The sequence below is a fragment of the Diabrotica undecimpunctata genome, chromosome 1 (genome assembly GCF_040954645.1).
Source record: "Diabrotica undecimpunctata isolate CICGRU chromosome 1, icDiaUnde3, whole genome shotgun sequence".
NCBI classification, from domain to species: Eukaryota; Metazoa; Arthropoda; class Insecta; order Coleoptera; family Chrysomelidae; genus Diabrotica; species Diabrotica undecimpunctata.
The window spans coordinates 199959698-199982185 of record NC_092803.1 but is presented as its reverse complement, the minus strand read 5'-3'; the positions used below and the strand labels follow the sequence as shown (position 1 = coordinate 199982185).

At 35.0% G+C, this 22488-nt stretch overlaps 1 protein-coding gene across 1 annotated transcript in view; it reads right to left on the bottom strand.

The window, feature by feature from the left end:
* Positions 1–2309: 2309 nt before the first annotated feature.
* The window catches only part of LOC140432857 (annulin-like), a 39284-nt gene continuing 19105 nt past the window's right edge, over positions 2310–22488 (bottom strand). Inside the window, exons 2-7 of the mRNA XM_072520996.1 lie at positions 18964–19200; positions 17578–17799; positions 13831–14077; positions 6793–6983; positions 6259–6605; positions 2310–3536 (exon numbers count right to left, since the gene is read on the bottom strand). Of these exons, the coding sequence (XP_072377097.1) occupies positions 2628–3536; positions 6259–6605; positions 6793–6983; positions 13831–14077; positions 17578–17799; positions 18964–19200 (2153 nt within the window). The 3' untranslated portion in view covers positions 2310–2627. The remainder of the gene's footprint in view (positions 3537–6258; positions 6606–6792; positions 6984–13830; positions 14078–17577; positions 17800–18963; positions 19201–22488) is intronic.

Genomic DNA, 22488 nt, shown 5'->3' with positions numbered 1-22488 from the left:
ACTGTTTGAGTTATGGTTTGGGGTGCTATAGCTTATGGTTCCAAGTCACCTTTAATCTTCATTAGAGGTAACATGAACGCGCAGCGTTATATCCAAGAAGTTCTAGAACCCCACCTTTTATCCTATCTTGACACCCTGGCAAATCCAACTTTCCAACAAGATAATGCCCGACCACATATTGCAAGAGTCACAATAGACTTCTTTCAACATAATGATGTCACATTGTTAGCATGGCCACCAAGATCTCCCGAGTTATCCCCAATTGAGCACGTGTGGGATATGATGGGCAGGAGATTGCTCAATTTGCAACGTCCTCCTCAGACTCTACAAGCACTTCGAGATGAGTTGGTGGTTGCCTGGAATGAGATACCACAAGAGGACATTGACCACCTAATCAGAAGCATGCCTAGGCGCGTTGGAGAATGCGTAACACATCGGTGTGCATCCACACATTATTAAAGGTAAAAGGGCTTTAAAGCAATGCAATCATTTTGAAGTTTTAATCATTTACTTATAATGCTTCATTAAGTACTTATACAAAATTTTATTAAAATAAAATCATTTAAACTGGGTGTTAGGATTTCTATGTCACTTAGTATATATTAAAAATATATGTGTGTCTATCATCTAAGAATCTAGAGAACTTTTCTCAAAAATCAAGTAGGATTCTAGCGAGAGAATTCAAACCGCGGACACAGATCATCAAAGATAATAGTGAAAATATCACAACAAACTCAGACGGTACAGCAGGAGTGTGAAAACAATATTGCGAAATACTATTCTCTAAAAACCACTCAGACAATAATAAAGAGAAAATAAATTCGGAGAAAGAAAAATCAAAAATCTGTTATGCTGATGACTCTGTTATATTGGTGTCATCACCAGAAGAACTAGAACAAATTATAAATACCACGGTGAGTAGGAAATATGGTTTGAAAATAAATATTCAGAAAACCAAATTAATGATCGTCCATAAAATCAGAAATAACCAAGCAGAAAATAACCAAAGAAACATGGCAGGTTATGAAGTAGTCAAATAATTTAATTACTTAGGCTCCGTTATTACTAAAAGTGGAGGATGCGAAGACGAGATCCGTCGATGCATCACCATGGCCAGATCGGCAACAGCCAAATTCTCAAAAATTTGCAAGAACACTAAAATCACAAAAAACACAAAATTACGCCTTGTTCGAGCATTGATATGTCCTATCGCCACCTATGCTATAGAAACTTGGACAATAAAAAAAGCCGATTTAAAGCGTATAATGGCATTTTGAAATGTGGGTCTACCGTAGAATGTTGCGCATACCATGGACCACCCATCGCACAAATAACTCAATTCTAGCAGAACTTAACTGTTTGGGAAAGTATGTACTATTTCTTTCATATTTTTACATTTAATATTTTTCTGTTACGGTACTGTAATGTTATCTAATTTAATACTGTATTCTAACGACTTTGGTAAAAAATATTGCTTCCTGTTATTTCGTAAAATTGCTAAACTGGCAATCTCATTTATTATGTTTTAAGTACGGAGAATTTGACTTCCTTTGTAATTTTTTGTGTCGCCAATACACACAAGTGTACGGTCACAATTAACTTAAATTATCGCATTCAAAATCACAATACAATAGGTTCTTTTCTGACCTGCAATCTCAAGACTTCATCCCAAGACAGCGAACTAAACACACCAAGTTTTTTGGCTCTATTAGCCTCGGCCGGCGTCCCGAGCGTCGTGAAAGTCGTAATTCACCGCTACCCAATCTTCAGCCTGTTGCAAATACATCAATATTTCAAAGGGTAAGTCTATATTCTTTGTACAAACATCAATAATGAGTAAGACCAGTTAATTTCTTAATTTATTTACAGTTGTGTTTGCTATTTTTCGCTAATTTATTTACAAACAAAATACTGCATTTTTACTTTATAATTATTTATCTAATATCATTTAACCAGCGACCTCTTAAGTTTTATACAAAACATTAACATAAAAACTAGACTCATCACAACTATCAACCGAAATATACTGAGATATTTTGGAGATATAACTAGAAGAAGAGAAGGCATGGAGCGAATGATAGTTGAAGGTTACGAAGCGGGTAAAAGATCCAGAGGAAGATCTCCAGTACGATGGTCGGACCAAATAAAGGAGATGACTGGTTACTCGTTCTCCGAAGCAAAACAACACGCACAGGAGAAAGATAATTAGACAGAAATAGTCAAACAAATTACATGACGACACTACATCCTTACGAAGGAGAAAAGATAAAGGAGGAGGAGGTAGAATTATTAAAGAAAAAAACAAAAACTTCTGATTGATAAATTTATTAGTTTTTTTCTTCTTTGGGTATTAACAATTGGTTTAATCATCTCACTTTTAGTATTTAGCCGGTTTCGATAGCAGATTGAAGTTGGTATGTATTTGTTTCTTAAGTGAAAAATATGAATTTCAAATGCTATGTGAACCGTTGGAGTTTAAAATATCTAAGCCTGTCTAAAACCTTCAGTTATATTAAGATAGGCAAGATTGTTTTTCAGTCATATCGATAAATAATGCAACACTGTTAAAAATCAAGGCTCGTTATCCATTGACTGACGATTTATATACATATAAACAAATTAAACACTTAAATATTATTATCTAAAGTATTGTCGTCTTTTTTTGGTTCGACCATTATCGAAAGGAAACCGTCCACATCGTCCATCTGTTTACAAACAAATTTGGCACCTATGGTATGCCTTCCTATTCGAGGGGGAGTGAATTTAAACTCTCCTTTAGCACGACCTCCTGGTGGTACGCTTTCTTTGGCATATACTTTAAGCTTTCCTTCTATACCAGGTCCTTCTATGGTAAAGACACCCTTCTTTAAGGCCATTGGTAACGGATTTTCTACGGAAATCTCGGCGTATGTTTCAGTTTCTTCTATGGGAGTTGTTTTTAGCTTGATTTTAATATCGGGTTTCCTTATTCTAAAATCGTCTTGCGCAATATACTCAAAATTGGTATCTTCTATGTTCGCTAAGCATACTACATTAAATGCGCACTGATCTATCACTCTTCTTCCATAATCATCGTAAGTAACATATAACTTCAATTCTTGACTTTCTTTTGGCTTGACAACAACGTTATACTTCTTCTGTTTAACGTTATCTCCTATTTTACCTGTATAGGTTACTACTTCGACGCTGATATTAGCAGACACCTTATACTCCTTTGTCGTACTTCTGTTTTTCATGTCGAGTATAACATTAAACGGCTGCCCGATCTTAATATCGTCGATGAGCTTGAAGTCAAAGTGTACATCATTGAATTCCTCGTTAAGGTAATACCTAGAAAATAAATTTTCTGATTGGCGCAAAGCTTTTAACATTGTAGATCTTTCTTCGTCGCTACTTTCCTCGTATTTATACGAATAGGTTATATTTTCTCTATCGAAGACGCCTGGAGCTTTCGTGCAGATTAATTTTCCTATGCCATAGGTGTCTTTGTCCAGTAGTTTTAATGGTTGCGTTGGTCCAGAATATTTCCAAAAGATCTGTAAAAAAGGATAGATCTAATTAATTAATATTTATGTAATTAATAAATAATTAATATAGTAATAAATAATTAACCTTTTTAATTGGTGACAGCTAATGTTAATTGTGTTAATTTTCAATGAATGCAACAAAGAATAATAGTTGTAATTGGATGACAGGGTTGTAATACTATGACTGGAATACTATTACTCTTCATAGTAATAAACGCGTCAACCAATGAACAATTTTTCTCATGTCAGGAGATGTTTCCCGTGCGCTGATTGGTGCGTTAATGAACGAGTACAAACTCAAGACCGTCAATGAAACTGTTTATTACATCTATGTAAATGTAAATGTACAAAAATAAAGAAACTTAATTGTTTGTAATAATGAAATAAAAATAAATGTTACAAATATATTATTAATAGGTACATATTGCTAATTTGATGCCTTGAAGTTTGAAGCTTGAATCAGAATTTGTTTTCCGACTGGAGACTTGATTTCAGCCAGATGCCTTACTAATATGCCGTAAGGGGACTTCTTATCTTCTGTCGCAGGGGTGCCAAAGACGACAGGGGCGTCGTCAGGTCATTTAGGTTTTAACAGTGAGAACAAAACACCAGAATACAACACGAAGGTAAAAGTCAAAAGCTTACAGGATGACTCCACAAGATACCTATTCCAAAAAAGAATAACCAAAAAAACAGAAACACATGTATCACAAAAAGTGATGGAGTCGAAGAAAGCTGGGCAAACATTCAGTCTAATATCTTAGCCTCGGCCAAGGAAGTTCTTGGTGAAAGAAATATAAATAAAAATAAATCGTTCCCAAGGCGAAGAATTCCATAGTTTTGTACAGAAGTGAAGGAAAAATGTAAAGAAAAGAAAAAAGCTTACCTGAAATACATGTCAACCAAAACACAAGAGGCATACCATAGTTACAAGACAATTAGAAACGAAACACATCCACTTGTAAGAAAAATAAAAAATTATCACTAGGAACGCTTTTCGAAAGAAATGGAACATGATTGTTACGATCTGCAAAAGGAAATATGGCGCTTTATAAGAGGTCAAAGAACGGAGGTAAAGGAACTAATATAACCAAAACAAGTAGAAAAGGATACGTGGATTGACCAGGTACCTAAAAAAGCTCTAAGCAGAGGAAGAACAAACGACGCTATAACCGAGACGGGATACCAAACGAATTACTGAAATATTGACAATGCCAGAACAATTACAAAACAATTAACAACATTAATTAATAAATTTCTTTTTCTTCTTCTTCCTCCTTATAAGCAATTCTGCTTGTTGTTCCATAACCTCTATGGAAAGTTGTCACTCCATCTTTTGCGCGGTCTTCCGATACTTCTTCTGCCGATTGGTGACTTATCTCTTGCTATTTTGACGACACAGGTCTCCTCCATTCTGATTATGTAGTTATTCCATTCATTTATATATTCATTTTCTTTTAATGTCTTCACTTCTCTTTCGATCTCGCAACGTATTTCCTTTAATTCTTCTAAGGACTTCTCTGCCGTTTCCAATAGCCTTTGCGTTTTGGATGTGTCGGGTCTTGTTTTTGAGGCATATGTCATTATTGGTAGTACACTGGCTTTATAAATTCTTGACTTTATCTCAGTGTTAATGTGTCTGTTTAGAAATATGTGTAGAATTAATAAAATTATAAAACACAATAAAATACCGGAAGAATGGGGAACGAGCTAACTAATTCTACTATTAAAACAAAAAAGAGATAAAAACAGCCAGGAAACTACAGAGGTATAAACTTATTTTATACTCCCCTAAAACTTAGGGCTAAGCTTAAAGATATAGAACAATATTTTCTCTTGTTAATGATTTAAGTTCAAGTGTAAAAGAAGTTTGTTACGCCGCTATTAAGGCTGTTTTAGCAGTCCAAGCATACTGCGATTTAAAATGGGCGTATCACTTACTTTTCTACACTGCTTACGCGAGACCATCTTTACTCAGTGCCGCCGGCCGACGGGTAGTTTAATGAAAACAAATACATTATTCTCCATTCAAATTAGTTTTAACACGAACTAACTGACCGTACGTTCATGAGATTTGACGTCACGAAGGCGATAACGATGAAACTAAGCGCCAATGATGAGTAACACGTTTCACTATTAGATTTCAGTATTTTTTAGCAATTTTCTTTAAAGTTGGAACACGCTTTTCTCGATTATTACTGGACACAGAAAGGTGAAACAAAAATCAACGATTACAGAAAAAAAAACTCTTTCGAGTGATGGGCGTAAAAAGTTTGGTTATAATAGAACGTTAAACAGTATATTCCAATTTTTCAACAGAAGTTTCAAAAAAATAAAAAAAGTAAAACCATCAGTTTAAAGGCAACATAATTTCAAATAACGTGTCCAAATTTCGAGACATTTTGTCGGTAAATAACAGAGAAAACACTGTCCCTAGGTTTTGGTGCACTGATAAAACAGCCTTAAGAGCATAAATTTATGAGAATTTACTTTATATTTGAATATGCATATTTGCATAAGTCTACTGGTGATGATCTGATAAGACAGAAAACGTTCGGAAGAAATTGTAGTAATCCATTTGGAAAAAATCATTCTTAATATATTTTAAACTTGTACCATTTCACTCTAAGTTTAAAAAGAAAGAATATTTTTATCGATGAACTTAACACCTCAATCATTAATAACAAATGTTAATGTATTAGTATATAATAAAATAGATATTCCCAATTACCTTATCAGCGTTTACTTCAGAAAATAAAAATGTGCTGTCGTACGGTCTGAGTACCTCCCCTTGCTTAACAGCTATCACAGATGCAGGTCCACATCTATACTGGTCATCACTTAATTCCTGCGGCGTGGCATCGATGGCTTGCCATCCACCATAATGGCTACCCAGATCAGGTCTATCCATCCAGACTTCGTTCCAAACATGAAAGTTCCAGACTGAATCCGACGCCATTTCTTCCATTAAAGACCCATTTTCATCAACGAAATAGTCCACCGTTAAAGAGTTTTGAGTATCGTGAGCTGAAGAGTAATTCGTCACAGTTCTAGCAGGTATGCCAAGAGCTCGACAAGCTATAATAATACAAAGCATCAACAAAAAACTTACTGCATAAAATAAAAAAAAAATAACAAAATAATAAATATTGTTGTTTCTCCTGCAGTAAACGCAAACGCAAGGTTGACAAAGAAGAAGAAGAGAAACGCAAAGTGAAATTCCAACCTGCTAATACATTTGAGATAATAGAAACTTCTATCTTACCGGTTGATAGGACACCTGCAAATACCCAACACTGACCATATTTAACAGGTTTTTTCTTCTTGTAATACTGCTGTAAGATCTCTTTGCTGCCTATCCATTTTGTCGGAGGTGTTCCTCCACTGTGGTCTGTGGACCAATTTCCCATTATTGCTCCGTTATCATCTGGCGAGTTAACTGCTGCAGCTAAAGCTCTAAAATATTTAGAAATATAAAAATACAACATTCAGTTTGTCTCTGTGCATCAGTTTTAGTCCTTGGGCTAGACTAGATATAGATACTTTTAAATAGTACGAAATTTTGTATAAAAATAATGTCTAAACGAAACGAAACTGATGACGTGGTTGAAGGGTAGCGGACTTTACCAACATTTGAGTTTTTTAAGTCATAATTTGTTTGTTAGGAAATATTTTTTTTTTTATTTATGAAGAAAATGGGTTCGGAATTTTTGACCCCTGACGGTTCTTGCACAGAAAGGTGAGTCACTTAAGTATGGTAGGGATATTCGATAGTTGATGTATTAGAATGTTGTGAAGGTCGTATCATTTGTAGTTTACTTTACGCAGAATAGGTACTCCTTTCCAACTTAACTTAGTATGGTGGGATAGACACCTAAATATTAAGACAAAAACACAGATTTATAAAACATTAGTGCGAAGTATTATGACATATGGGGCTGAAAATTGGATCATAAACAAGAAAAACAGCAGTAAGATAGTAGCAACAAAGATGGAATGCCTGCGAAGATGCTGCAGAGTAACAAGAATGGATAGGAGAAGTAATGACGAAATAAAGCAAAGAACATCAATAGAAACAGACATAATAACATATATAGAACAAAAAAGACTAAACTGGTATGGACATGTAAGAAGAACTAGCGACAGCAGATGGATAAAGAGAATAACCGAATGGAGCCCCATAGGAAGGAGGAAAAGAGGACGACCCCGAAAATCCTGGAGGAACGAAGTAGACGACGCCATGAGTAAGAGAGGCCTAAACGATGGAGAATGGAACAACAGAGAGAAATGGAAACGGTTGAGCGAGGGAAGGCAGTGAATACTGTAGAATCCCTGAATATATATATATATATATATATATATATATATATATATATATATATATATATATATATACTCCTTTCCAACGATAGCAGCTGTTGTGACAGATTGAGCAAGGCGTAGATATTGTCCTCGTACTCAATTAGGAGCCATATATATGTTTTGAATGTGTGAATAAGGGTTTTCGCATCTTGGGCCGCATTAGGACTCGTCCATCCTAATTTTTGCACATAGAGCATTAAGTAGACAGATTCGTTTCCTGAGCCTGTTACCAGTAGTTATCAGATCTTGTCTCCAGTTTAGTGTTTTTGTAAACACCACCCCTAAGTACTCGATCTGCTCCCTGAATTGCAGTCGGTTCCCCTATAGCCTTAAGACAATTTTTATTGAATAAAATTGTGCAATAGCGCTATTGTTGTGATGTCTGAAAAATATGAGTTAAAAATTTTTAGGATAAGACTCTACATCTTCTGCAATACCGATCTACATGATTTAAGTGATTTTTGACGTGCCTTTCGCAGGCATCTGCGTCTTGTGCTGTTGTTACAAGAGCAGTGTCGTCTGTGTAAAGTAGTGTGAGTGTGTTTCTGTTTCTGGTGTTAGGAAATTAGCTGTTGTAAATTGAGTATAGTATGGACACCAAGGCAGAACCTTGTGGTACCTTTTCTGTAGAAGTCTACGTTCTTTTTTATTTCTCTCTCAGCAATTATACCAAACCCAATCCTAGTATTACTTTTCTCTACATACTACATTTGTTTTTTATCTAGTTCTTTCGTTCTTATCATTTCCAAAGCATAGAAACTGTGGGAATGAAATCAAAAATTTACATAAAGAAATAAAAAATAAAAAAGTTTAAATCAATAAGTTACAAACACTTGTGGAAGGAATATTTTATTGATAAAAAATCTTAGTATGAGTAAAAGAAATGTTCTAAAACTATAAAAATAAGCCATTTAAAATGTTAGGATGTTTCTAGCCTTCAATAATCTTTTTATTCTGTTAGATAATTGCCCAGTTTTTGCGTAAAAAATTTAGTTTTTTTGTAAAAAGAGGACAGTATAATTTTAACTGCAATGGCAACACATACGCCTCAACAACTTAAGGTTGAAACTATCATTAGGTTGTTGAGAAACTTAAACATGAGAGAAGGACTGTATATAAGCGCACGATTTTTCTTCTTCTTCTTAACATGCCATACACCAAAGTGCGTAGGCGACTATCTCATTACTAGAATTCTGTTCTTGGCGGCGTGACACAGCTCGCCTGTATTGTGTATTCCTGTCCATTCTTTAATATTTCTTAACCAGGATAATTGTTTGCGGCCGGCTCCTCTCCTACCTTCGATCTTCCCTTGTAGGATTAACTGAGGTATTTCATATTTTGCTCCTCTCAATATGTGCCCAAGGTAACCAATCTTGCGTTTTTTAATTAATTTAAAGAGTTCTCTTTCCACGCCGGCTCTCTTAAGGACGTCATCGTTTCGAACTCTATCCACCCAAGGTATGCGCATCATTCTTCTTAATGACCACATTTCAAATGCTTCAAGTTTGTTGATAGATGTTTTTTTCAAAGTCCACGTTTCCATGCCATAAAGCAAGATGAACCATATGTAGCACTTGACCATTCTGTAGCGTATTTCGAAATGTAGGTTTTGATTACATAGAAGCGGTCTGAATTTCACAAAAGCTTGTCTTGCCATTTGTATTCGGGTTTTTATCTCTTGTTGTGGATCCGATTGGTCATTGATTGTGGTGCCAAGGTATTTAAAAGTTTTCACGCGTTTTATGCGATCGTCACCTATGCATATTATCGGGTTTTCTGGAGGGTTTCTGCTAATGACCATATATTTCGTTTTCAAAATGTTGATTTTGAGGCCATATTTTTTACCTATGCTATTCACCCTATCAAGTAATAACTGCCGATCTTCCAATTTATCAGTTATAATCACTGTGTCGTCTGCATAGCGTAGGTTGCTAATTGGTATGCCGTTCACCTTAATGCCTAATTCCGTGTCTTCTAATGCTTCCGCAAATATATTTTCAACATATAAATTAAAAAGCATCGGAGAGAGTATGCAGCCTTGGCGGACACCTTTCCGGATTTCAAATTCATCAGTATATTGGTCTTGATCAATCCTCACCTTTGCCATTTGGTTCCAGTATAGATTCTGAATAATTCTGATCTCCTTCTGGTCAATGTTGGCCCTATGTAGTAGTTCCATCATGATATCATGTTTAACATTGTCAAATGCCTTCTCGTAGTCGATGAAGGTGAGGTAGACATCTTTTCGTTGATCTAAACAGTTTTGTATTAAAGTGTTCAAACATAAAATTGCCTCTCTTGTTCCTAGTCCTCCCTTAAAACCGAATTGTGTTGACCCGCTAAGTTCTTCTAGTATCTTATACATTCTTGAGTGTAATATCCTAAGGAAGAGTTTCAGCAAGTGACTCATTAAACTGATTAAGCGGTGTTCATTGCATTTTGTAGCATTAGCTGTTTTTGGGATCATCACAAAGGATGACTGCAGCCATTCTCGCGGAATGTAACCAGTATCATAAATTCTATTGAACAGCTTTACCAAGATTTCGATATTCTCCTCGTCTAGTAGTTTTATTGCTTCTATATTAATTTCATCTGGACCTGTTGCTTTATGCATCTTTGTGGTTCTAACTGCATATTCTATTTCACTTCGCATTATTGATGGCCCTGATAAGTTTTCGGAAGGAAGTTTGCGCGTTGGTTGTGTTGGTCTTTCGTCATTAAAAAGTCTTTCTGCGTATTCTTTCCACGCCATTGCTATCTCCTCTTCTGACTCTATGTATTCGTTTCTGTCGTTCCGTATTCTTGTTCTGTGGTGGCTTTTGTGTATATTCGATATTTCTTTGATCTTCTTATGTAGTCCAAAACTATCTCCTTTTTCCTGCAATTGTTCTATTTCGTTGCACCTTTCCACCATCCAACGTTCTTTTGCTTTCTTAATTTTCTGGCGAATTTCTTTGTGTATCTGTTTGTATTTGTCTTGATTACGTTGTTGTTTATGTTGCCTTCGCTTTTCCATTAGATCCATAATTTCGTCCGTCATCCATTCGTTATGCTTTCTCTTCCTGATCTGTGTTTTAACTTCCCTGTTTACTGCCAGAATCGTTCCTTTAATATCATTGACTATCTCTTCGATCATCATTTTGTTCTATTATTCGCATTCTTTCATTAATTTGATTTGCATAACTCTTCTTCAGATTTTCGTCTCTCATCAGTTCTCTTGTATTTATAGGCGTACTGGTGTTTGTATTTGTTCTCTTAATTTTTGCTAGTTTTAACCTCACATCTGCTATTAGCGGATTATGATCGGATGCAATATCAGCACCTGGATATGCTGCGATTCTTTTGATAGCGTTACGAAATCTTCTGTTTATTAAAACGTAGTCAATTTGGTTTCTAATTATTCGATTTGGACGGTCTGCTGGTGATTTCCAAGTATATAACTTACGAGGTGGGAGCTGAAACCATGTGTTCATGACGACAAAACCGTTCTCCTGGCAGAATTCACACAGCAGGTCGCCTCTTTCATTTCTAACTCCAAGGCCGTACTCTCCAATTATGTCTTCATATCTTCCTTTACCCACCTTGGCGTTAAAGTCGCCCATTATTATGTTTATGTCCTCTTTCTTTGTTAGTCTTATTGCTTTTTCCAGATCTTTATAGAACTTAGTTATTTCTTCTTCTGACTTATCTGCTGTTGGTGCATATGCTTGTGTCACATTTATGTTTACTGGTTTGCCTGTCATTTTGATCAACATGACTCGTTCGGAAATTGGAACAAAATCTGTCACCGATTTACTGGTCTTCCTATCAAGAGCAATAGCCACTCCATGTCGGTGATGTCTATCTGTTGGGTCACTACACGAGTAATACATAGTAATTTTATCTTTCGTAAACTGTCCAGATCCAGTCCATCGGACTTCACTGACTCCCATTATATTTATTTTCAGTCGATTCATTTCCTTTATAAGGTTGTGTAGTTTTCCTGGTTCGTAAAGACTATTAACATTCCATGTTGAAATTCGTTGGATATCATCTATTTGGCACCGGGAGATTCTTCGCACCCTCTGACCATCTAAGGCCTGCCCGGGACTGAGGGCCATTGTTTTGTTTTGTTCTGCCATAATGAGATGAGTTATCCTGGGGAAAAGATAGTGTTGTGGTATCCCGTTACTTTCAACACCGCAGTACCACAGCCATTCAAACTGTCCTAGTCATGCCTGTGGAATTCCAATAACAAGCCGGTCCAAGATAATTTCTTTTGCGCCTTGTGTTGGTACTGGTGATCGCTGCTGCCCTTCACCAGGGTTGAGGACTAGGAGGGATACATATGAAGGGTGTAGGATAAAGGTTATGGGACATGAGATTCCACGGTGTGGGATGGTGGAATATCATGAGCTAGCGTGGGCAGGGTCGCTAATCCCTGAAGTAGGTCTGTTTCCACCAAGATCGTGAAAAGTACCCACCCGCTACGATTTTTACAGTAGCCATACACTCTGCACACTATTAGCTCGGGGAAATAAGATTTCTGCCGGGACTGTGATAAATCCAGGTATCTGAACATTTTTATAGTTATTATAGGCCTATATAAAGAAAACCTATTTCTTTTTTTTTGTAGAGACTTTGGCGTTTTTTAATTATTAACAATTTAGTGTAAAAAATGCCATTTTTCGATATTTTGCTTAGGGGAGACTGGTGCACAATGACACATTTTTTAGGAAATGTACTCTATACTCTAACATCGGAATGCAATCTTCGAAAAAGTCTCCATTTAGAGTTCTGTTATCTGTGTACATTTGTTTATAAAATTTGATAATTATTATAGCACCGGTGGTACAGTTTGAATCATAAGGTAGTACACAATGAAACGTGTTAAAAATATTGATTCTTCTTCTTAGCCTGTCTATGCCTGTCCGTTCCAAACGTTGGCGATCATTCTGGCTATGATTACTTTGTTGTTAAATATTGAATAAACAATGATCAAATACAAGAAATATTTATTATTTCTTTTTTAAGTTACCAAACAATTAAATTGTTAAGCTAAAAACCAAATCTATAATAGCAAGATAGTCGTTTGTTTTCTCTTGTGAATCTCATAAACTCCTTCTTTACCTTCGGAGTAGCAAACAAATAATATCATCTTTTGACAAGCTTTCAAGGATATTGTGAATACATCCCACTATGATAAGGTGCTTTATACCGATGCATTCCGAAACGCAGATGGAGTTGGCTGTTTTCCAGGAGAACTCTTCAGTATTTCAAAAGCTCTCGAGTTTCCTTTTGACAATCATAAAAGTGTAGCTCTGTGCTTTGATTCCTTATCCGCAATTCATTCGTTAGAAAATATTTTTAATCAACATCACTTAGTGCAAAAAATACTAGAATCGGTCCATGTCCACACTTTCCGAGAGAATAATATGAGTGCCTTCTCATATCGGCATCCAAGGAAATGAGATGGCTGACAGCGCTGCAAAAGAAGCATTTACATCCAATTTACCCATCTACAACATACAGCTCCAAGAAGATATGAAATCAAAATTTAAAAGGAATATCCAAGGCAAGTGGCAGGAACTTTGAATCACCAAAGATACAAAGCTCAGAGAAATACAATATAACGTTAACAGCTATTTATCCCTAGCATCCCTGAACAGAAAAGAGAAGATAGCAATACGAAGATTGAGGATAGGATACGCACGTTTGACACACGGTCATCTTATGTCCTCCTACAGACCAACAGTTATGCTCCTACTGTAACGATATTCCTATTACCGTCAAGCACATCCTTACAGAATGTTAACACTACCAGGCCACTTGTACACTCTGTATCATAACTCTGTAGGTTCTATTATACACCTTTGCTGTCGTGTCAATGATCAAATATGTCGAGACAAGTTAATTCGAAATAAAAAAATATAGAACGAATATATACTAATCAATTCATTACCTAGTGGTCATTACAGGATCAGATCGTTGTCTAACTTTAGTCTTTCCTACTATGTTTACTAAGTATAAGGAACATTCTAATATATCTTTGTCAAACTGGTCGTATTTCCAAATAACTGGACGTAACCTGTTGTAGGTTCCTCTCCATATTAATCCCGTATCGTTAAGAACAGCTTCTTCTCTCCACTCGCTTGATTTTAAATATACCTGGTCCTGAACACACCAAGGGTTAAATAAAATGTAGATTCCTAAAAAATTATATAGGTGCATATAAGAATGTTATTAAAAAAACATTTTTATAATATGTAACAATAATTCTTAATATAAAGTTGTTTAAGACCGCGTTACGGCTCGCAAGAAAACTTGTTGCAATTTCTTGTATGACTAACTTTCATGCAAGTCTATTTATGTGCGATTTTACTGCATTGCATTTCCGCTTGCAATGCAATTAATGTTGACATTTTTACCCTTTGCCTAACTTTTAAACTTTTTTTTTGTTAATTAGTTATTGCTGTTTATTTAACACTATTTAGTAAATTTAGTAAATTTTAGTAAAAGATACCAGGCAGGGAAGACTGGAATGAAGGTGTATCCATACAAGCTGCTTTTACCTGGTACACGGATTTCTCAAAAACATCGGAGGATGTGGGAGCCGGCATAGTAGGGACAAATTAAGGGATACATTTCCCGGTAAGTCTATCTAAGGATGTGACAGTTTTCCAAGCGGAACTAACGGCAATCCATCACTGCGTGGAAGAAATAGAAAGGCAGGAAAGAACGTTCTGTTCAGTTGCCATCTTCACAGATAGTCAGGCAGCGCTTAAGGCACTCAATTCTGTAGAGGTCAATTCTAAGCTAGTATGGGATTGTGTGTGTGCCCTAAATAAACTAGGAGACCGTAGCAAGATTACGGTAACCAGGGTATCGTGGCACGAGGGTCATAAGCGCAATGAAAAAGCAGATGAAATAGCCAAACAAGGCTCATCAATGCCATTCATTGGACCGGAACCCTTCTGCGACGTTGCAAAGACAGTAACAAAAATGGCTGCAAGGAAGTGGGTAGCTCACAAATCTCTGGAATGGTGGAGGAATTTACCAGGACAAGGACAGGCGAAACAGTTCATTACAGAACATTCGCCAAAATTTACAGCAGACCTAATAAGCAAAGACAGGAAAATAGTTAAAGCCATAGTAGGTCTTCTAACAGGGCACTGTAAGCTGAATAGGCACTTGAAGCTGATGGAATTATCAGATGATGACCTGTGCAGATTCTATCACCTCGAAGAAGAAACAACAGAGCACATTATATGTCAGTGTGACAGTCAAATGTGCGGTTCTTTGCATTAGGAGAAGAAAATCCACCGGAAAATAGCTACATGGAAGGTACAGTCTCGAAGCTATAAGACTTTTTAAAAAGGGTCAGGCTAGAGAATGTTATCTAGGACCAGAGGACCACAATAGATCTGAAAAGGTCGCAGTGGAATAGGCCAAAAGGCCACCTCTCTAAATATATCTATCTAGTAAATTTTAAAATGCCAAGGCTATTAAAAATAGCCAAATATAAACCGTTAGTATTATTGTTATTGCTGCAGCCAGTCTTTTAGTTACTAATTTAGAACGCCGAGAACGAAGATGGTGTATCCAATGGAAGACCATTGGCATTGTGGACAAATCAACCTTCCTACAAATTATCTTAGAGTTGCATGAAAACTTGCAGAAAAAATGGCACCAAACCGATTATCGCGTAATTGCAAGAAGTTGCAGGAAATAATCAGCTGACGACATACTGCGCATGCCTTTAAACAACTTTCTTGCGTCTTGGTATAATTGCAAGCTGTAAAACAGACTTTAGAAATAAGCAAATTTACAATACATAATTCAAGTCAATAATGACTGAAACGATTAAGACAAGACAACTCCAACAGCTGGAATAAAGATTCTTCTTCTTTTTCTTGTACCGACTTTAGTAATGCAGGTTGGCTACAACCACTGCAAATTCGTCTCTATCTTCTGTGTTTTTAAGCATCTGTTTGTTTATCCTGGTGTAGTCGCGAATGTTTTTGAGCCAGGATATTTGTTGTCTACGATAACCCCTTTTTCTTTCGATTTTACTCTTTCTAATCAGCTGCAAAACTCGTACTAATCATTTCTAGATATATGCCCCAAATATGCTGTCTTTTCCATTTTAACGGTGGTTAAAAGTTCTTTGTCTCTTCCTATTCTATGCAACACTATTCCGTTCGTTATATGGTCCGTTCATGATATTTTCAAAATTCTCCTAAAAAGCCACATCTCACAAGCTCTTCTTACATCTTTTATCACAAGATTCGGCACCATAAAGTGAATAGAGTGGGTATAAAATTTTACCATTCGATTTCAGATTTGCTGATTGAGTTTTTGGTTACCCAGAAATTTCCTCATCTTCAAAAAGGCTGCTCTTGATTGCTCCATTGTTGATCAAATTCCTCATTGCGGATTTAGATCTTTAGTAGAGTAAATGCTAGTTTACGATTTAAATTTAGTAATATGCTAGACAAGGAAAATAACTTTAGAGAATGAGAATGAGATGGAGAGTATCCGGCCGGTAGATTATGAAGAACGCTTAATTACAAAGATAAGGCGTCAGATCCGTACCTAGTTTTATTTTTTTGTCGCAAAAATAAAGTTATTTAGCAAAATTCAACAAGTAAATTGCATTTAAAGAATTTATGATGCAATAATGAAACAACGTAAATACTCAATTGATATACTGATGAGGCACTGCCTCACCTGCCTTATGGGACCAGCCCCCACTGTACCAGATAATTCTCAACTTTTTTATCTAAATTATATAATAATCGTGTTTTTTCTGCAATACCTACATTTCTCAATTTCAATACATGTTTTGATCATCCACTTTTCCTTAGCATCTTTTCTTTTCCTAATTTTGCTTATCCTCCATCTCTAATATTGTTGCTTACCCCATCCTTAAAATTGCTGCATTGTGATGTAATGCCCGCTGATTTTTCTATATCGTTTCATTCTATTCACTAAAATCCTTTTCAGCGACACCTCGCAACTATCCTCTATACAACATGAATTGTTTTGAGTTTTTGAGTACACTAGGTATATTACAAGAAGTGTTAGACGGAAAGATGATGCGTCATAGTGTCTTTTTGTCGAAAGTATAGTCGAAAAGAAGACGTGATATCTACCAGACGAGAAGACGAATTGACAGTTGACAGACGAGAAAGAAATAAAAGTTGACATTACAGTTAAAAGCCGCCATCTTGTGACGTCACTGGTTCGTTCCTATTGAAGGGGCATCCTCTTTTTCCCACGGTCCGAAAAATTTTTCCACGCCCAAGTATCCCAACCTCTACTGTTCCTTATTAATTCATGTTTTTCGCTGTATTTATCTAGGTTTTTGTTTCTATATTTTCTTCTTTGTTCTATGATTTCCAGTATTTCTTAAGTTATCCAAGATTATCGGCTTTCTTGTTTCTTTTTCAGTTTCGTTCTGTGTCTTATATAACAGAATCTTTGATTTTGCTCCACATAGTGAATAAAAATTAGTTATTAGTTACAAATAGCATTAAGAATGCTGAAGTAAAAAAGAAAAAATATAGACAGGTAATAGAGATAAAATACAGAAAAATATTACATAGCTATAGATTTGAATGGCATAACGAGTCTAATGAGCCAACCATTTAAAAACCAATAGAAAACTATATTTATATAATAAAAAAGCTTTATTTAATACACTTACGTGTTTCCCAGCTGTAGCTATATGATCCATTATCCATTAGCTTTGTATCCACTTCTAAGTTCCATTTTCCAACAATGGTATCAGGTGGTGTAGTAATTTGTATCGTTATTATACAACCTTCACTTTTCTCTAGTAGAACATTCCAAGAAAGGTTTTTATTTGGTTTCTTTAACAAAGGTACTCCTACTAACGAACCATTTCCGTGGGAAAGTCTTTCCTCTCCTTTAAAATGTTAAATCGCTCTATTTATGTATAATATAAATGAGTATGTGTGACATAATACAAAAAAGGTAAAATTAAAAACTAAAAAAATTAAAAAGTTTTCGAAAAAATCTTATTTAAAGGATGTGTGTAACAAGAATATGAATTTTTCACCACAATGTTCACCAAGTGTCATAAAAAAATTGTTTTAATGATTTTTTCTTTCTGACATCAAACACTATTTCGTTATAATTGCGATCCCAGTCAGGAATTATTTAAAGCGATATGACAACGGTCGAAATATTTTTCTGGGGCTGTTGGTCGTCTACTGAGCATATTGGTTTGTATGTCTGGGCATTGTTCATTTCAGAAAAATTGAAGAAAAAACTATTTAAACTAAATCGTTTTTAAATTTAATCAATTTTGACTCTGTTTAGTCTGCTCAGGGTCAGAATTTCTTATGTTTTCTTTTTAGTTGTGGTGTTTGTGATGACGGCGTTGACCGAAGAGGTGATGTTCTGGTCATAGTTTGCCATGAATGGCGATTTTCTGGTATAATACTGCTTTAAAATTCTATTAGATGTTTGAAGAAAAGTGGCTAAGACCTAAGGTAAGATATCGGTAAGATATCCTTGCTTTAGTCTCCTTTCTACTTGAAAAGTCCGTAATCTTAATCTAGTCAACATAACTTCATTTTTGGTTCTTCTTAAGTTAGTTGTGTTAGTATTAACAACTTACTTGTCTGCTTGTCATAACAGTTTTTTTGAGTTTCAATGTGAAAAATTTGGTCCATTGTAGTTCTGCTAATCTTGAAGCCAGCTTGATATTCTCCTAACAAAGTTTCGGCGACCTCATTCTGCTAAATACTTTATAGTGTCAAGCAGAGCGATGCGTCTATAGTTCTTAAAAAGTATTGTATATCCTTTTTTATGAATTGGGAAAATACTTCCATCAGACCATTCTACTGGCATATTTTCCCAAGCACACCCAATTAATTTTTGCTTGTTACTCTTCTAATAGCTCTCCACTTCCACTCAACATTGCTGAATTTACCTTATATGAAGAATAAAGAAATATAATAACAAATGAAAATAAATCTTGATAGTGCTAATAAATTTCGATTCTAAACCAACACGTTTTAAAAGTTATAAATTTTAGTATATTTAATAATCATTGTATACTAACCATCTAGAAATATTATGAACGAAACTCCATCTCTCTTTTCATCATATGGTCGATTAAGAGTGATATCTAATTGAAAACTCTGTCCTCTTCGGACAACCAGTTGGGGATAATACTCCCGTTCCATAACTTCATATCGAGAAGTATGATGGAATGCGCCATTAGCTTTTATACATGGATCGATATTCCTTATAATTAAGATATCTGGTTCATCTGATAGAACATTGTTGTATGATTCACCTAAAATCATTTATATAATTAATAGTGCTACTAGCGGACCAACTCGACATCGAGTTTTTTAAATGAAATTTTTATTTTGCGAGAAAAATTAAGAGATCAATACAAACAATATAAGCAAGAATATACATAACATTCATCAATAATAATGCAAGTAAAAAGTGTATTAAATATCACGAAATATTACGTCGAAAACAATGTTTTTTGTTACAATGTTATCATTTAGCAGTTAATTTTGCATGCTGATCACGAATCCGGTGTCAGATTTGCTCTATCTTGACATTTTATGCGCGTTTCGGGTCACTTCCGGTGTCGGATCGCAACCGGAAGTACATATTTAGATTCGTCTCGACGAGACCTTTCGATCCATATATACATTGTGGGGTCTAAAACTTAAAGTAAATTTTAACTTCTGGTCATCTCAAAACCGGAAGTGAATTTTAGTACCAAAAGTATATCTTGACAATCTCATACGTAATACTAATAATATTCCGAAAAAATATTTTAATTATCTAATATGGTTTTTGAGTAAAGTGGTGGACAAGAAAAGGGCTTAGCGTTTTAGTATATAAGATTACTAAAATTGTATCAAAACTTTTATTGTCTTTTAAATAATATTTATTATTAATAAAAGAGAACATAAAGATTTCTACACTGAGAAACAAGCAAGATTTAGGGCAGACAGATCAACTGTTGACCATTTGTTTTGTATTACACAGATTATTGAAAAGAAAATAACTGTTTAGTTTATAAGCTAATAAAGAACTACATTCTGTCTCTAGACTAGGGAGAGCGAGTTAATTCACACAGCGCTTAGGCCACAATTGACCTATTGTAAATCCTCCCTGGAACTGTAATTTCTACAATGATAAAAATTTCAACACAACTTCGATAGACTACTCCATAGTAAAATTACCACGACGCTGACTGTACCTGTCCCTAGTCGCGTCGGAACGATAGTAGAGGTAAGTACGTTCTATACATCAGCTTCTAACTTTCTTTGAACCGTGTAATTTACCAACAAACGACGGGACAGTACTCGTTCACCATAAATGGACAGTTTTGTTATATCTTAGGGATCGTATACCACAAATGTTGAGTATACTACTACTTTACTTTAGTATACTACCACGTATACTAAAAATGGTTTCCGTTGCGATGGTTTCCGTCTTTAGATTTTGTTTTTTTTTATTATGTATTTTATATTTTTCTTCGCTGATGAAGAACGTTTCTCCACATTCTGTTAGATCTTTGCTTGAACCGTTCTTTGGCGTTCTTGCCTTGTAACAAATAGTCTCCACAGAGAGTATCGACTTCCCAAATGTAAAACTCAGTCAATAAAAAATCAATGTAAAATCAATGTAAAAATCAGTCAATATCAAATATTAAGAAGCACGTTTTACATAATTCTGTATATTTTGTTTTTTGCTGTTTATTGTTTACTTATAATTAAACAAATTACTTATTTTCTTATTGTTATTACTAAAAAGCACACACATTTTTTCGGAGTCTTATCAGCAATAGTAGAATAATGAGGTGTGTCTGTCCAAAACTACAATCTTACCAGTTAAAACTTCTGTTAAAATAATTAAATTTTCTTGATCAAACTAAAAGATACATGAAACAGTCTTCTACTTTTATGTGTTTATACTCCATTATTTTATCCTTTAAATCTTCAGCATTATTATAAATTTTTTATCTTTCTTCATTTCGTCGTATTTCGTTGTCTGACAAAAATTTTAACGCACGGCGTTAACATTTTTAGTGACTAATTATTCTTTTCGCTCAAGGTTAGGATTTAATTATATTTCCTGTCGCTTTGTTTTCTTTTCTATTTATGTCTATTTGATTAGTTTAAATTAATTTGTTGTTAAAAATTTCACATTAAATACGCCACTTATAGAAAACTTATCGTGGGTCGCTAAGTGTCGACGCATATGAATTTTATATAATTAATGCAATTCTTGGAGGAATTAATATTTGTAAATGGTATATGTACATATTTGATAGCTCAAGGCTATTACGGTATATTTTATTGTCATCCAACTTTACTACAAGTTTGTGTTTCGTAATAACACCCATTGGGCCAAAAATATGGACACGATTAGTCAAAAAAATTTCTAAAAATCACAATATTCCACGTGTCGGAAATTCGGATATAAATGAACATGGCGGATTAACAGGTCAAATTACTATTTCCACAAACTGTACCTATCTTTGAAGTAGATATTTGTATTTCTTTTCAATTCCAGTTTCACCACGAATACACTGAAGACAACTTGAGTCGTTAACAGATTGAAATTGAAAAAAACCCTTAAGCAACTGACGGAGCACAACAGAGTATCTTTGCTGTGGATTCCAATGGGTAAATGAATGGTTGTAATTAAATTGCTGATAATTCTGATAAAAAAGGAGCTTATACTACTTTTTTCATGAAATGGTGAGCAATGGTCATCTTACAACCAATAAAATAGTTGAAGGATCAGAGCTACTATCGGAAATCACAATAGACGAAATAAAACTAGCCCTAAGAAAAGCTAAGAATAACAAATCTCCAGGCGAAGATTGTATAGTTACTGATGCAATCAAAATAGAAGGCACTTGCCTAGTTAATAAAATAAAAAACCTCTTTAACATGTGCCTTTTGGATAGTAATATACCCGACAAATGGCACAACGCTGACGTCATTTTATTGTACAAAAAAGAAGATCCCCATGACTACAGACCTATAAGTCTTCTTAGTTACCTATACAAACTCTTTATAAGAATATTACCGAATCGTCTTGAGAAAAAACTTGATTTCACTGATTTGGATAAAAAAAAAACATATGGAAAGAGTATATTAAGAAACTGTTTAGTGATGAAAGGCTCAATCTTGAAATTAAAGAGGTAGTGACAGGACTTCATATAACTAGGGACGAAATATAAAGGGTAATAAAATTAACTCATTCATCTTCTTAACAACATTTATGAAACGGACTTATGTGACCAAATAATAAATACCCAAAAAAGCAAATGCGAACAGTTGTGGTGACTACCAAACCATCAGGTTGATGAGCCATTGACTTTGAGAAGGTCTTCGAGTAAAACATATCGAAATGAGAACCATTCTTCAGCAGGTAGGTATTGATGATAAGAACCCACGTATCATTAAAAATTTTACTGGAATCAACGTGCAAACATCAGGATTGGGTGAGATAATTCTGAAGAGCTTCAAATACAGATAGGAATAAGACAATACATTTTGTTTCCACTAATATTTAACGTTGTTCTTAGAATGATATTTGGACT